The 15,421-nt window shown below is 40.2% G+C and overlaps 1 protein-coding gene across 4 annotated transcripts in view; it reads left to right on the top strand.

Annotated features, from left to right (window-relative positions):
* Nucleotides 1–965: 965 nt before the first annotated feature.
* clip2 (CAP-GLY domain containing linker protein 2) overlaps nt 966–15,421 on the top strand; it is a 33,213-nt gene continuing 18,757 nt past the window's right edge. For 2 of the 4 annotated variants that reach the window (XM_008428493.3, XM_008428492.3), the window contains exons 1-4: nt 977–1,490; nt 4,258–4,476; nt 10,650–11,149; nt 15,117–15,241. In XM_008428493.3, the coding sequence (XP_008426715.1) occupies nt 4,362–4,476; nt 10,650–11,149; nt 15,117–15,241 (740 nt within the window). In that variant the 5' untranslated portion in view covers nt 977–1,490; nt 4,258–4,361. Of the gene's footprint in view, nt 1,491–4,257; nt 4,477–10,649; nt 11,150–15,116; nt 15,242–15,421 lie in introns of all 4 variants that reach the window. The other 2 variants (XM_081615512.1, XM_008428495.3) reach the window with 2 other exon arrangements.

Here is a 15,421-nt window from a genome sequence, read left to right as displayed (position 1 = left end):
TTTCTGCAGTTTTCTCTCTAATTTCATGCTACTTTATCAATGAAAAAAATTACCAGAAACCAAATACAATTATCATAAATGTTTTGTTTTTCTTTCTAATATTATGTTGCGAAAGAGTCAAAGTGATTTGACTTGGTTTACTGAACATTTACACCAATTTCTAATTTGGAATGAGCAAGTAAGTTCAACTTTATTTATATGCCATCCGTCATGGAAAATAGAAATGACAAAGTGCTTATTTGTGCTACTAATGCTTGAGAGCATCAACCCAGACCAAACAGTCACATTGATTGGGCTAAAATAGTTGAAAACAGACCTGACTTGCTCAATAGTTTTTGTGTGCTTCAACAGAAATGCCTATCACAATATGGGTACCGCGTTAGCATACTGTCTTAATGCGCATGCGCCTTATTGGTACCTGGTTTTTTTTTTGTTTTTTTTCTGGCGCTCTATCCAGCAGTAAATCAGTGCAGCAGCGGAGGTCTTCGCGGTAAGGACTGTCAAACTGGCCACGCCTTTGATAAATTAAAATGCCCAATCAGGGAGCTCTTAAAATGATTATGGGTCCACCGTCCAATCACAGCATTAAGAGAAAAGTGTCCTCGCCCCTACCACTATAAATTATGTTGAAAATCCAAAAATTCCATGCGCTAGCTGTGTCAAATGAGTTGAAATGTGTGAAAACATGCAAAAATAATTGATTTAGGTTATAAACGCATAAAACATGATTGAGCGACTTTTTGTGTTATTTTAGTTGATTTACATAAAAGATTCAGTATTTTTGAAACATAGAAAATGAGAAGACTAAGCGGATTATCATGTCTATGTTTGAAAAACGTCCCTTTCTCGGATTTGTTCAATCCGATTAAAAAAGTAGTACCAATGAGAGATAAAGGGAATGCGAATATAAATTTATTTCGGTTTATAACTCCATACTTTTAAGTTGAAAACAACAGGAAAATGAGCCAGACTGTGTGTAGTCTAGTCTCATTTTTTCTCCTCTCGGGAGGCTCTTCTTCCCAGCCCCTTTGTTCGATCCAGTCGGTGGGTTGAGTCAGAGACGGGAGGCTGAGCTGGACCCTATAAACCACCAGCACCGGCGAAACCAGAGCGGAGGAGATACCGAATCGGTTAAAGAGGAATAAAAATAAACGGGGGGAAAACTTGGACTGAAAGTATTTCGGAAACGGTTCGGCTTCTTTAAGAGTCGTTTTTCTTCGACATCCTTTCCTAGCCGTCTTAGCTATCACCCTGGAGCATGAACCGGCAGGCTGACGGCTGCTAACCCCACACCGGTCTGTCTCCATCATCCACGCCGATCCACGCTGATTCTCCCCTTTCAGTTTTTTTCTTGGCTCAGCATCCATATTTGCATCCCAGGGAGTGGCAGGCACTAATCCGCCCTGTCTCTCCCCCTCCTCCGCCGGTGAGGACCTAGAAGTTAGCCGTTTCTCGGACACCCCTCGGACTCTGCATTTCCACACAGGAAGGTGAGGATTTTCCTGCATGTTTTGAGTCATTTCAGACATTTTTGAAAATTCTGTCTGTGTTTTTGTTTTCGGGTGGAAGTGAAGGGCAGAGTGAACCACGCTGCCTGCCGCAGTAGCTACAACAATAGATCAAACTGCTGGCGTTGTGTTACATTATCATCCCGACGCTTCCATCCTGTCCCTAAAGAAATAATATATTAAGGCCTTATTGCTTATTCCATATATAAAGCATAGCTTTAAACCACCAGCATCGTAATTTTTGGCCAGTTTGATTTGATTGACCTGATTTAAAGCGTAAAATGCCCATTTTTCTGAATAAAAATGAGTGTAAATAAGATGTAAAATCCAACGCTGTGCATGAAAATCGCTTAATTGAATTCCTAACACAAATCTTAAAGCTCCAAACAAAATGAACATTTCTTATTTGAGGCTAGCATTATGTCTTCCTAATAGGCTCTGGGCCATGATTTGTAGGACATGCTCCACTTGGGCACCGGCCTACATTGGACATTTATCAGCCTGCTGAGACTATTACTTCACAATAAAAAATATAGGAAGAAAATTACTGCTATTCTTATTATTGCTTTTGAGAAATAGATTTAATGACAGGGCATTACCTCCCTTATTGATCAAAGTTGACTAATGGTGTGGTTGTCCCAGATTAAATGTAATGGCTAACTTAGAATATATTTTAGATTTTTAAGCAGAAAACATAAGCAGCAAACTTCATAGATTGTCTTTTTTCTATAATTCAGCCGCATTTGAGGGCGTTTCAAGCTCAAACGGCCTGCTTAAAGTTTCGCCACAAGTCCTGACTTGGACTAGGCCGCTTCAGAACTTTCATTTTGTTTTGTTTAAGCCATTAAGTTGTAAACTTGCAGGTGTGCTTGAGGTCATGCTGATTGTTGTCCAGGATTTTATTACTGGGGTCCAAATTCACAGTTTCCTCATTAACAACAAGTTGTCTTGAACATCAGTGTTTTTACCTTGAAGCTCTCTTTCTCATGGTTTGAATCATGAACACTGACTGAGGTAAATAAAGTCTACAGCGCTTCAGATGTTACTCTGGCTTCTTCTGCAATGAGTCTTTGATGCGTTCTTGTATTAATTCTGGTAGGTCGTCCATTATTGGGAACGTTCAGAACTATGTTGTGTTTTATCCATGATTTATCAAAGCAGGTTACCACTACAGGTTGGTGCATGGTTTTAATAGTGTGCTTTTTATGCTCGAAGTCAGTCACATTGTATGGAAAGCAGTGTGATTTCTTTTCGGTCTTACCACAGAATTTCTGGGGTTTTGGTCAAGACTTTAACTGGGCCATTTTAGCATTCCAACTCCATTCCTTCAGGGCTCCATCCAGAAACTTTTAAATGCAACTCTGCTCCATTCTGCTACCACCGTGTTTCCAAGTGAGCTCAGGGTGAAGTTCACAGTTTTCTGTCGCACAAATTGAAAACAACAGAATTTTAGATCTTGTACAGAAGTAGCTGTATTTTTATAAAAACATATATCTCTGCCACAACGGAAATATTTTCAAATTTTATACGAAAAAAAAAAATGCACACAGGATTGGTTTCTGAAACAATTTCATCAACATAAACTTACACAAACACGACCATAGCGTTATTTTAAACATTCCAAACCCATAGAGGGCAGTGTAACGCAAAGCTAAAACCTGTCAGCCAATCAGATTGCTTCAAAACAACCATGACTTCCTGTTATGAAATAAACATGGCACCTGGCGGTTCATTTTTGGGGACAGATATACATGTTGAACTACTTTTAATTAGCATAGTAGAATATAAAGTTATTAAAACACAAGATGTGTAATTACAGAAAATATTTTCCAGAAACCTCTGACAGTGATTTTTAATTATTTATTTAGTTTTTTTGTTTCTGTGTTTTGTTTCTGTGTGTGGATGCTTTTTCTTCTTTCTTTATTCTTATTGTTGTCTCTCAATGGATTCTTTATCTTGCCTTTTCTTCTGATGTTTTATTCTTTAAGATAAAACCTGTTTGTTTTTGCACGTTTTTGTTCAAAAAGATTAAAGAAGTCACAGAACAGCTGGATTTAAACACGCATTTGGTTGCACAAGGGTTTAATTTAAGAGTATGAAAATAAAGGAATAACGCCATACTTTTTAGCTTTTTATTAATGAGAAAGGATCCACTTCCCTGTTATGCAATACTTAGACATAAAAAAAATACAATAAAGCTTGTAGTTGTTGAGTGTAACATAGTTTGAAAAGGTTCAAGAAGTTCTAATAGATCATCCTCCTTCAGCTGTTTTCTGTTTGGTCTTATCTGAGACGATAAAGTCAGGTTTTGTCTGGAATTTGGTTTGTTTTGTCTTGTTTGGAGCTCACAGATAAAACAGCCAGGCCACCGTACAAACTTCACTATCAACCTGAGTCAGTTTGTTCAGATGGATCAGAAATATAAAATTTGGAAAAATATCTCTGTGTCTATAATGAAGGTCTTCATTACTTGGTTTGAAACAATTAAAATATAGATTGATTATTCTAAATGAAACCATTACAAGTATAAACCGATTGAAGTATTTTATTGATAGTTTGTGGTATTTTCCTTGTCTCTGTCTAAGCAGCTGCAAATCTCTCCCATTCCCGTTCCATTCCTCATTTCAGTTTTGTCAGAGTTGAGGTTGTGGAGACTTGACAAGTTCCCTCCTCTTTTTTTTTTTTTTTACCTTTGTATTTTATATTGTTTGTGTACTAACATCTTTTCCCTTCTATTTCATTGCTTCAGCTAAACAATGGAGAACGACGGCCTCTGCTCTTTGATCTAGTACCGGATCCGTACGCCTCCAGAAGATCGCTCCAGATCCCCGCGCGCATCCCTCCTCCTGCAAAATGAACATGCTGAAATCCAGTGGACTGAAGATTCCCGGCCGTGGGGCCAAGCATTCCAGTCCGGTGGGACGGAGCTCCGTGGGTGGAACGTCCAGCCCCGTCGCCACTAAAGACAGTAAGTCACTTCCTTCTCCAAACTCCCTGAATATTTCTTCTCATCAGCAGGAAGTGGCTGGAAGCATTTATTTGTGTTTCTGACTCAGTCAGCCTAACACAGCTGTTGTAGGAAACACACTCAAAGTCTTCAGTGTGTCTCTCTGGTCCCAGGGCATTTCTCTGTTTCCCCACTGGATTGATTTCTGACCTTTTTATTTGTTCTATCGTGCAAAAACATAAAATCTTACCAAGTATTTTTGGTCTAGTTTCTAGTGCAAATATCATAGTATGTGAAATGAGACAAAGCTAACTAGCAAGTAACTTTTCAGCGAAATATAGGAGCTTGTTTTAAAACAGTTATTCCTTAATATTGATTTAAACATGTACAAGTTCTATTGGCAGATTATTTCACTTATAACAAGATAAATAATTATGTTATATGTGAAATAATCTGCTAGTGGAACTAGTTAACCTATCAGGAGCTTCCAAACCCATGACATCATCATCTGGGTTTTCCTTCGTTGTTTAAAGAGAGTAATTATTCTGTTGATGTCTTCTTATTTTGAAGACATTAATAGATAATCTGACATATTCTTCTTCTCGTTATTTAGAAAAAATTAGGTAATTCTGAACTTAAGAGAAGTTTGGTCTGATGTAACTTCAGAGTAGCTGCATTTCCATTACAAACGTGTGCGAAACTTTGTTGAAAAACACAATTTCTCAATTCCATTAAATAGGAAACACAACTAAAATCCCAGGTGAATAAGTTTGCTCACGCGATAAGTGACTAAAAACATCCCACGACATCATCTTCCTACCACTTCCTGTTGTCTTATTCATCGTTTCCACCAGTGGCAACATCTGATTGTTTAATCTTGTGACTCATATGATGCAAAACAGATGTTTCCATTGCAGTTTCTTGCAAAATACACTAATTTTGATGCAGCCGGAAAAAAAAACAACAAAATTTTATCGCAGATAAAAACCTTTTAGCGAAAAACCTAAGTTTTTTCAAAATTGGAGTGTTAAGCAGATTTATTTTGTAATTCCAATTTGCACAGTTTTATGGTGAATTGAAGCGCAGCTATTGAGGAAATAATATATATTCTTTAAAGATTTTCAACGTTCATACATAAAATGATTATGTTAAGCAGAAAGTGGACAGAAGCTGCTGAGTAAATCTTTCACTATCGCTCAGTTACACCAAATTACCATCCTGTCTAAAATAATCCCAGCTGTTCAGAGCCACACTGTTTACACCGTTCAGTTGTAGCTCACATTTCAGGCTTGTTCTCACAGCTCCACACGCATGTCTGTGCTAAATTACAGCCTGACAATGGGAACAGGAGAACGGCCGCCCTTTTTCTACATCCACCACAAGTGCCTGGGGTTCACGCTGATTGCGTGTTTTCGTTAGAGCGCTCTTAAAACCTCGACCGAACACCGTCTGCAGATACCTTCTAAGATTCACTGGTTTTACGTTGCTGTCTTCCTGTTTCAGTTCTGGGGTGTAAAATACGATAGTTTGGCTTCAGGCTGCACAACCTTTAAATGTGTGAGCAATCAGAGCGCAGAAAGCGCATTCTTTCCCTGGTTCATTAGAGCCACTTGAAAGCAGAGAAAACAAACATTCCTCTCAGTTATCCGTCCAAGTCTTTAATTTTTCCTAGTGGTGATTTTTTTCGGGGGGCCTCTAGTAGCTGACTGGCTAAAATCTCCACTCAGATTCTGTTAAGCTCAAACTTTACTCTCTTCTGTCCATAGATTCTCTCAGTGTTTTAGGTTTTTTGTGAATGAACTTTGACTAGAGTTTGTAATTAACAGGCTTTATACACACAGCTTTAAGCAGGGCCGATAAACCACCTGGTGTTCTGAACAAAACCGATGTTAATGAATGAAGCCAAATTGTGCTTGTGAACCCTTAACAACTTCAAGTTGTTAGGGGTTCACAACCCACGTACTCAACTCTGCTGCTCAACCCACAAGTGCAGTTCTATGCTAATGCGGTGCAGTTAGTTAACAGGTTTATTCAGTGGTTCAAGATTTATTGCTAACTTTTGGTGCTAAGGTTAGTTTAGACACTGGTAAAAAGTTTATTTAGTTAAAATTTATTTTTTTGTTATTTTAAATGTTTATATAAATATCTATATCTACATCCATCCATCTATCCATTTTCTTTACACCCTTGTCCCTTAGTGGGGTTGCTGGTGCCTCTCCTCTCGTTCCGGGAGAGAGGCAGGGTCACCCTGGACAGGTCGCCAGTCTGTCGCAGATCTATATCTATATATAAATATAGATAGTATTTATTTTTCTTTTACTTTTTCTTTTGATTAAAACAAATGTCATTTATTATATTTTTTTTATCCTATCCTTCCCCTAACCCTAAAACAAATTTTTTCAATAGAAATCTGCTCCTTCTTCCTACAGGTCTGCTACATAAACACTAGAGCCTGATCAAGTGGCAAAACTAAGACTTTCCTACAGCCGTGAATAAAGCTGTAAATAACATTTTTGGTATTTACAGCTGCACACCCTTCATTTTTTCTAAATACATCTTGAATATGAAGCTAATTCACTTTTGGTTGCTGAGAAAAAAGATGGAGACCCTGCTGTATGTTATTCTGCCTTTGTTTTGTCTGGTAGTTGACACCGTAAATATTCGGGTGTATCAGAGATAGAAATTTGCTTGTGTCGCAGCTGTGGATAGTTTTGAGAAAATTCACAGAATGTGGTGGAAAAGGGTTGTAGGTTAAATCATCAAGTAGGTCTTAATTAGTCCTGTAATTAAATCACAGCTCAGATTGTAAGAAGTGGTCTATCTTTAGTAGTTTAATGAGCAATGAGATGAGACATTGTGGCTTTTATTCTATCCTTTCTACCTGAATGTGGCTAAAAACACACAGAGGGATCTGTTTTCTGCAGCAGATGATCTTCACAGTGACCTGGCCTCGTGCTCTGAATCCCAACCCACAGTTTGTTAGTTTTAGCTGCTGCAACTGTCAGAGAGAGGGGCCACTGTGTCGGAAGACTTGGCTTGGCGTCCAGAGGAAGCTTTAAGCTTTCCTTCAGCTGCTTTTGAGGTGAAAATAACAGAGCCGTGCCACCTCTCCTGGTTCTGCTTCTCCTGAAACTCTGGAAAATCGATTTGCAGAAGCAAGAACCTTAGCTGTAGATGTGCTTACCTGGCAAATACATTTGTAAAACCTTCTCAAATGAATTCCTCTTCTCCTGCAGTTGTGTGATGTCACTCTGAAAATATTAGACAAATACACACTTTCAATTTGAGGATGTCTATTCAGTGGAGTGAGAGAAGAAATGGCATAACTAAATACCATATTGGTGTAGTGGTCTGGGGTTAGCAGAACTAAATATTATGTCAGTATTGCGCATTAGCATTAGCTCCCACTAAACAACAGGTGGGTTTAGCACTTTAGCGTCAGAGGAACTAACTACCATGTTGCTATAGCACCTTAGTATTACCAGACCTAAATACCATGTTTGTGTAGTGCTTTAGTGTTAGCTAAGCTAATGTTTATGATTAGTGATTTAGAGTTAGCACAACTATCATTTTAGTTAGTGTTGCCCACCACTGCTGGAAACTGATCATGCAAAGCTTGCCTTTGAAAGGTTTTGTACAAGGAGTCCTGTTCAGTAGACAACCTAAGAAACCATGTGAGCTCATGTGATGCAACAATTAAAAACATCGTAGCCTGTAGCATTGGGTAGAATAAACCAAATACTACCATCTAACAAGAGCAATGCTTCCCCTGATCCCAGCAATGTTACATATTAACCCTCCAGTTATTTCCTCACATATCAAAATGATCCACAACAAGATAAACATAACATTTTAAAATAAATTGAAGCCTGTTTGTGTTTACAGAAAAGACCTTGAATGTCCAACTTTGTCCTTTAAATGTTGGTCATGACTCTCACTATTGTGCTAAATGCTGGACCACGACGCGAGGCATTTAAAAGCAACAAATTGATCAAAAGTCAAAAACGTTTAGGCTCAGCCACCCAACACCCCCTCCATCTGTCGTCCACAGCTGTCACAACCTCTGCAGAAGGCAAAAACACAATGTCAGGCCTTCCCGACAGATAAATCCGACCAAACATTAAGCGACTGAGGGCGGTGGTTACTGTTGAAAATGATCATAAAAAGTGGATTTAAAGAGAGAGGAGAGTGTGTGTGTGAAAGAGAGACCAAAGCAGTGAGAGATAGGGGGATAATTAGAGGGAGGAGGAGGAGGCGAGGGTCCGGGAGGAAGCTGTGGAGGTTTCATTGTGCACAGTCGATGAATAGTGGGATTCAGATGGTGGTGGGAGGTGGCCAAGCACAATGGTGAAAGTAAAGGCTGTGTTTCCAGTCTTCCCTCTGCCAAGGATCCTTTTGCCCCTGCCTCCGTGTTGCCTAAGAAACCCGGATCATGGTGTTAGCTCAGGTTTTAGATGCCACACTAAGTCTTTTAACCTACAAACCTGCTTGACAAAAATAATTTTGCAAGCATTTTTAAAGTAGCATATCCAAAAAGTACTAGTGGTTTGAGTCTAAAAGTGCCCCTGTTATCCAGAGCATACCTCCATCTCTTTAGACTTTCCTCCACCTGCTCCCCCATCTCACTACAAAGCACGGTGTCATCCATTGGGATTGCTGCTGACCTCCTCTGTCAACCTGTCCAACAACACTCCAAACACGAAGGTGCCCAAAGCTCATCCCTGATGTAATCCCGCCCCTCTTATTGAACCGATTTGTCCCACACTATGCTTCTACACCACACTTTTCTGCCAGCATTTCACAGTTTGTCCTTTAGGTCAGCTGATGGCGATCACAGAAATGAAATGTGAACCAACGGGATAAACGTTTCTTCGGTTCAAGTTAGAGCATTTCATATGCAGAAATAAAAAAAAATAAATCAAAAATAAAAATCTTGCTTTTGCAGAAATAAATAAAAACACAAAAGTGCCTGGCATTGTTTCTTGTAGTTATTTTCTAACACATCGTATCAGTTCCACAGGTAAAATAACCAATACCTGTTTCCATCTGGTTGTCATTTATATTTCTGGTGTGGGTTTGGCCATGTGGTATTTGCTTAGTCATGTGACATTGTTAGCAATGCAGTTGAAAATGTAGGGAGGTATACTGTACATCAGGCTCTCCGACTTTTAGGCTATGATCACTGAAATGTACCACGTTTATGTGTTCTCCTAAATCGGATACAGTGGTTTTGAACAGTCATGTTGTATTTTATTGACTTTTACATCACTGACATGAGATATGCATCATAATGCTGCACCAAAAGACGCCAGACTCCATAAATCTGGATGTAAACAATGGCTGAAAAAAGTCATGATTATGACATTGTAAAAGAAACCTGCATCACATCACAATCGCACCACTGTTGGTTCTCACTGCTCATCCAGGCAGACCTCTTTACAGAAGCTGCAGTTATTGCTCTCGCTATTAGTTGTGTTTTATTTTTATTAGCTTCCTTAGTCTTATGATCTTGTGACATAAATGACCGGTGAGGACCATTAATTAACAGAGAACAAAAAAAAATCTTTTGATAGCCCAGCTGCAAAATGGGACAAAAACAGAGCGACCCAATTTGAAAGGCATCTGCCTAATGAGGAACCTCTGTGACCCCGTGTTTTCTCCAGATTCTGGCACCATTTCGAAGCTATTCCCACCACATCATCACATTTCTTTTTAATAGATTTTTCCGTCTCACTTACATCTCTCAGAACCCCATGTGTGAGCAACTAAGGCATAAGCTACATAAAGCACAACAATTTTAGGCCCAAAACCCTCTGGCTTCTTGGTGCTATAGAAAGTAGACTGGCACCAACCACTACTGCTGAACACACACTAGACAGGCAGTGCTGCGCACTAGACCGCATGCTAATGGTACCCTTGCAGACTGCTGAGATGCAGCTCGTCTATGTGTCAAACAGGCAACATCCCAGGCAGCATGGCAGGGTTAATCACCGGCATGTCACTGATACCGTGTCACTGACCCACTTTTCACAAAGAATTAGAGTATCGTCTAATCTGCCTTCTGAATCTTGCCGCATAGGCATTTTTTTTCCCCCTGCAGGAATGCCATGGTTAAGTGGGAGGAGGTAATTTAGTAGAACAATGCAAGAAACGGACAAAATTCACAGATGAAATGTGATGTCTTTGTTTTTTAGGCACTCCACCGAAGGCTGCCACTCCAGCTAAAATCTCAGAGGAAGGCGATGATGTTGTAGGAGACTACACTGTTGGCGAACAGGTGTGGGTCAACGGCGTCAAACCCGGAGTCATCTCCTACCTTGGGGAGACCCAGTTTGCCCCCGGACAGTGGGCCGGAGTCATACTGAACGACCTAGTTGGCAAGAACGACGGGTCGGTGGGTGGCGTGCGCTACTTCGAGTGCCAGCCCCTCCAGGGCATCTTCACACGGCCCTCCAAGCTCACCCGACAGCCGGTCGGAGAGGGGAGCGACAGCCACTCCACCGACTCGGCCCAGAATCAGACTCAACAAGGCGGCAGTGGCGCCCCTGCTGGCCAGAGGGTGGTGGTGCCGCTCAGAGAAGGGCTCCTCAACAGCGCCGTGAAAACGGGAAATGAGTCGGGCTCCAACATGTCGGACAGCGGCTCGGTTAAGAAAGGTGGAGATAAAGACCTGAGAGTTGGAGATCGAGTTCTGGTGAGTAAATCACTAGTTGTAGATTGGATGGATGTGACTGGAAAAGGCAGGCAAATATTCAAATTCTAAATGGGGAGAGGGGGTCATATTTGTTGTCTTGTTGGCCAAATTAAATTAAATTTGTCAGTTCAGAAGGCAGAAAAGTATCAAAACTACAAGGATTTGTTTTCTTTCTGCTGACCAGTAAACAAGGCATAACAAGATTTTAATTTATCAGTAAAAAATTTTCCCTAATTAAAAATATAAAGTCCGTATCTGCATCAGCCACCTGTGGTGACGGGCCACATTTTGTATCAATTGGGTGCCAAGCAAAATCAGTCCAGGGGCCACAAATAGCCCACGAGCCGCACTTTGGACACCCCTGGGTCTAAACAATCTATTGATTGATACTTTCATTTGTCCATCCATCCATCCATAAATCATGAGTCTGGAAAAGTTGGGAGTTTTGACATGAAAATGTGTAGAAACATCTAGGGCGACTCTGGCTGTATGTTCAGCTCCTTCAGTCGTGTCAATGGGCCCCTTGGCAAGGCTCTTAAGGACAGTTTACCTACTGATCTGTGAATCGGGGTATAAATGTGCACATTTCTGGGTGAAACTGGGTGAACATGCCTTAAGTGTAAAACACTTTCTACTGGTCAATATTGCTGGAAAATAACTCTATATCCAGTTAAAGTTTAGTTCCAAACAATCTAAACAAACTCGAGCAGTAGAGGGGTTGAATATCCACCAGACTTGCACCAGAAGCTTCTTACTGGTAACAGAAATGAATGTTTGTGTGTGACTTTCTAAAGGACATTAGCAAGTTCTTTAGCAATACATACATTATGGGATGTATGAATATATTTGAACCTGTATGTCAAATTTTCACCACATTTCAGCTGCAGAAAAAGAGCCTGAGCAGAAGAGAAACAGTAGAAGAGCCCTTAACGTCGTCTTCTAACCCTCTCTAACAGTTATTAGTGACGTTGGACGGCTACTAGCGTACACAGAGTTCCCCCTCTGATAAATTTGACCCCGGCTCCCTTTGCTTTCCATTTACTGATGGGTGAGGGGGATGACTAGCACCTCCACGCCGCTCAATATTATAAATCACTCTGGATTACTTTCAGCACTTAAGGAGAGGAGCGTCCGCTGCTGACACATTGATCAGTGAATCCATCTATTTCCTAAGCCTCTGCCAGTGAAATCCATCTGGCTGCCGTGGCACGGATGCGCTGCTATCCAGTCGTCTCGGCCTCTGATATTTTGTGAAATTAGCACAAACTCAGATTACACGCTGTGGACACAAAGCGGGTGGTTGTTTCTCTGTAGTTGGTGTCAAATTCTAAAACGGTGGCAGCAGAGGGGACACCATGAAGACTTCATCAGCGCTGACTGAGAACCTTTCTGATAATTTTGTCAAATTCAAGCGTTTTTGGTAACAGAATAATTATGCATGTTGCGGATTAAACGTTGTGAAAGGCAGGAGTAGTTTTCTCTCTGCAGACGACGCCCTGGTGACGTTTTAAGCCTGATTCGCTGAGACGTCTGCCGGCCACGCTGACAGACAGTCTCCGTCTAACGTCTTGTGACATCGCACGTCTCTGTGGAGTCACAGAAGGACAACGGTGCCTGATAGCATCCCCAAATTCACTGCTTTCTCTTTTTATATATGTCAGCTTTATTTGCTATTAATTAATCTTAACATTTTCTTCTAAATTAATAACATTTTAACAGTTTATTAGGGATATATATTTTCTGCCCGATCACTGATGTTTAAAAAGCCTGACCTGCCGATTCCAATATAGCTAACATCGATTTTTTTTTTTTTTTTTAATAACTGACATTGTCAGGTTTTATAAGATGACAATACACCAGACTGGGTTTGCTGCATGACCAGACAGACCCTGTATGTTTCTCGCAGGTGGGAGGGGCTCACAGCAACTCTCTTTGAAAAAAAGTCAGTATAGGCATCTGAAAAGTCACTAAACTCAGCGACAAATGTTTTTCACCATTTTTGAGGAACATTTACTGTAAACTCACAACTGTGTATTAGCGAGAACAAATGCGTGGATCTGTTGATTTTATGTGAATTTCTGTGGAAAACTGGAAGGGCTGATTTTTAAGACGTTTGTAGAGGTAAATAATCAGATTATTTCACTTACAGAAAAAAATTTCTTGAAATAAGCGAAATAATCTGCCAGAAATCTAGTACGAGCATTGACTTGAAATAAGATTCTATATCTGTCTGAAAAGTTACTTCTAAGTTAGCTTCTTTTTTAATCTTTAAATATTAATTTAACGTTTGAAACGTAGTGTCGTAGCAGGATGCTTCTAGAAAAAAAAACCTTCATTTAGCTGGAAGATCCTGCTTTCCTGAAGTCACTTCCTGAGGAAATGGGATGTCAGGAGTGTTTTCATGTGTGTCATGCATGTGCTCTCCATGTGTGTGAGACATTCAGCAGCTGCAGTGTGTGCAGCTTAGACTGTCCTCCCAACAGGAAACCATTATTTTCACCCAGTGATGTGAAGTTGCGGATGAATTATTAGTGACTGGTGATTTTTTTTTTTTTCCCCATAAATTTCTAAAAGCTGCAGTTGCCTTGTTGGAATACCGTTTCCCTGAATAAATGCGTTAAAGGAGATGAAATAGATGAGTGACACTATAAAGGCTAAAAGTTGAAGTTTTCATATTTTTATTATTTTCTTCTCTAAGCTTCTTCTTTTCACTTCAGTAGTTTCACTCAACAGGCTCCACAGCAGCATGTGAGTTAGCAGAAAAGCATCAGTTTGTGAATGGGTCCATTGTTCAGCAGTGCAAAACGCTCCTTTTGTGACCGCTCTTCATCACTTTATTGGCCACATCTGAAAGCGGTTGTTGGGAGCAATAAAAGAATACCTCTGCTGCAGTTCTTTTTCTACAAACCTGCATGAATCATCCTTCTGTTTTCCGCAAAATGATGTGGAGTGCGACGTTATCGAGACCTACTTACAGATTAATGGGAATGGCCTTACCAATGGATGCAACATGGTACCGTGTTTCATTTGTCATGCATGAACGCTCTGCGTACTGATAATACACTAAGACATTTGGATGCACTGTAACTTTAAACATTCCTCACCTTATGTGTATTTTTACTTCTTGAGATACTGAAACTCGCAGTGTGTGGAGGGGACAATGTATAATGCTTAGCAAAGAAATGAGTCAGAGAAATGTGGATCTTTTGCAGTATGCATTGCAATTTTCAGTAATAGTATCACAAATACCAGCAGTGGACAAACTTCCACTAATCCACTAATGTGAAGCAAAGCTAATTTTTAGCTTGGCGCTTTAGCTAAGACTGTGTATGCAGCAGTTCCATGTCCTCTCCTCACATTCCCTCTTTTTTTTTTTCAATAACTTTATTTCAAGTATTAAACATACAGGAACAAAGTCAAGCACAGACAAGAAACATAAATACAATATCTAAGGGCGTTATGTAAATTATAATGTAAAAATTAAATAGGTGCTAGAGCGTTGTACTCTCTCAAAGACTGATGTATTTGGTTTTGAAGCTAGCACTTTAGCATTAGCTTCTTCTAAATACCATGTTTGTGTAGTGTGTTAGTGTTAGAAGAACTTGATTAGTGCTTTAGCTTTAACTTTTTTTCTGAAATGCTGTAGCCCTAATGAAAACTAAAGAAGACATTCGAAGGAAATCTGAATATTTCCTTCTTCTTTTTCCATCTTTCTTAAGCACTCGAAGATTTCCTTCAAGTGCTTAAGCTTTTTGTCAGTGAAAACGTTTTAAAGTTTGTCTCATGGTGAAATGGAATGCCTCCATTTTATAAATAACTGTCTCTGTACTATGTTTAAAATTAGAAGTGACGCCTGATATCCCACCTCCATGGTACGACATCGCTCTGTCAATAATCTCCAAGTCAGCGTAAACATTCATTGACTCCATGTTGATTTTATCAGTCTGACAGCCATCTTTGTTTTCAGGTGGGAGGCTCTAAGATGGGAGTAATACGTTACATGGGGGAAACGGACTTCGCCAAGGGTGAATGGTGCGGGGTGGAACTGGATGAGCCCCTGGGGAAGAACGATGGTGCAGTCGCTGGTACAAGGTGCGCTCTCACGTTTACACACTCACCGTAAACTCAAAGCTCCTGAAATTCCTCTGCTGTGTTTCCCCTAAAAGGAAATCAAAGGGAAGGATGTGGATCCATGTGTTCAGATGCATGACTTCCACCAAACAGTCCTTGAAAATGACTGCAACTGACCCCAGATCAGATTTGCTCCATTTA

This window comes from Poecilia reticulata, chromosome 14, assembly GCF_904066995.2.
Source record: "Poecilia reticulata chromosome 14, P_reticulata-male-v2, whole genome shotgun sequence".
Classification (NCBI taxonomy): Eukaryota; Metazoa; Chordata; class Actinopteri; order Cyprinodontiformes; family Poeciliidae; genus Poecilia; species Poecilia reticulata.
Note: the sequence above shows the minus strand (reverse complement) of the source record. Positions and strands in the feature narration are given on the sequence as shown.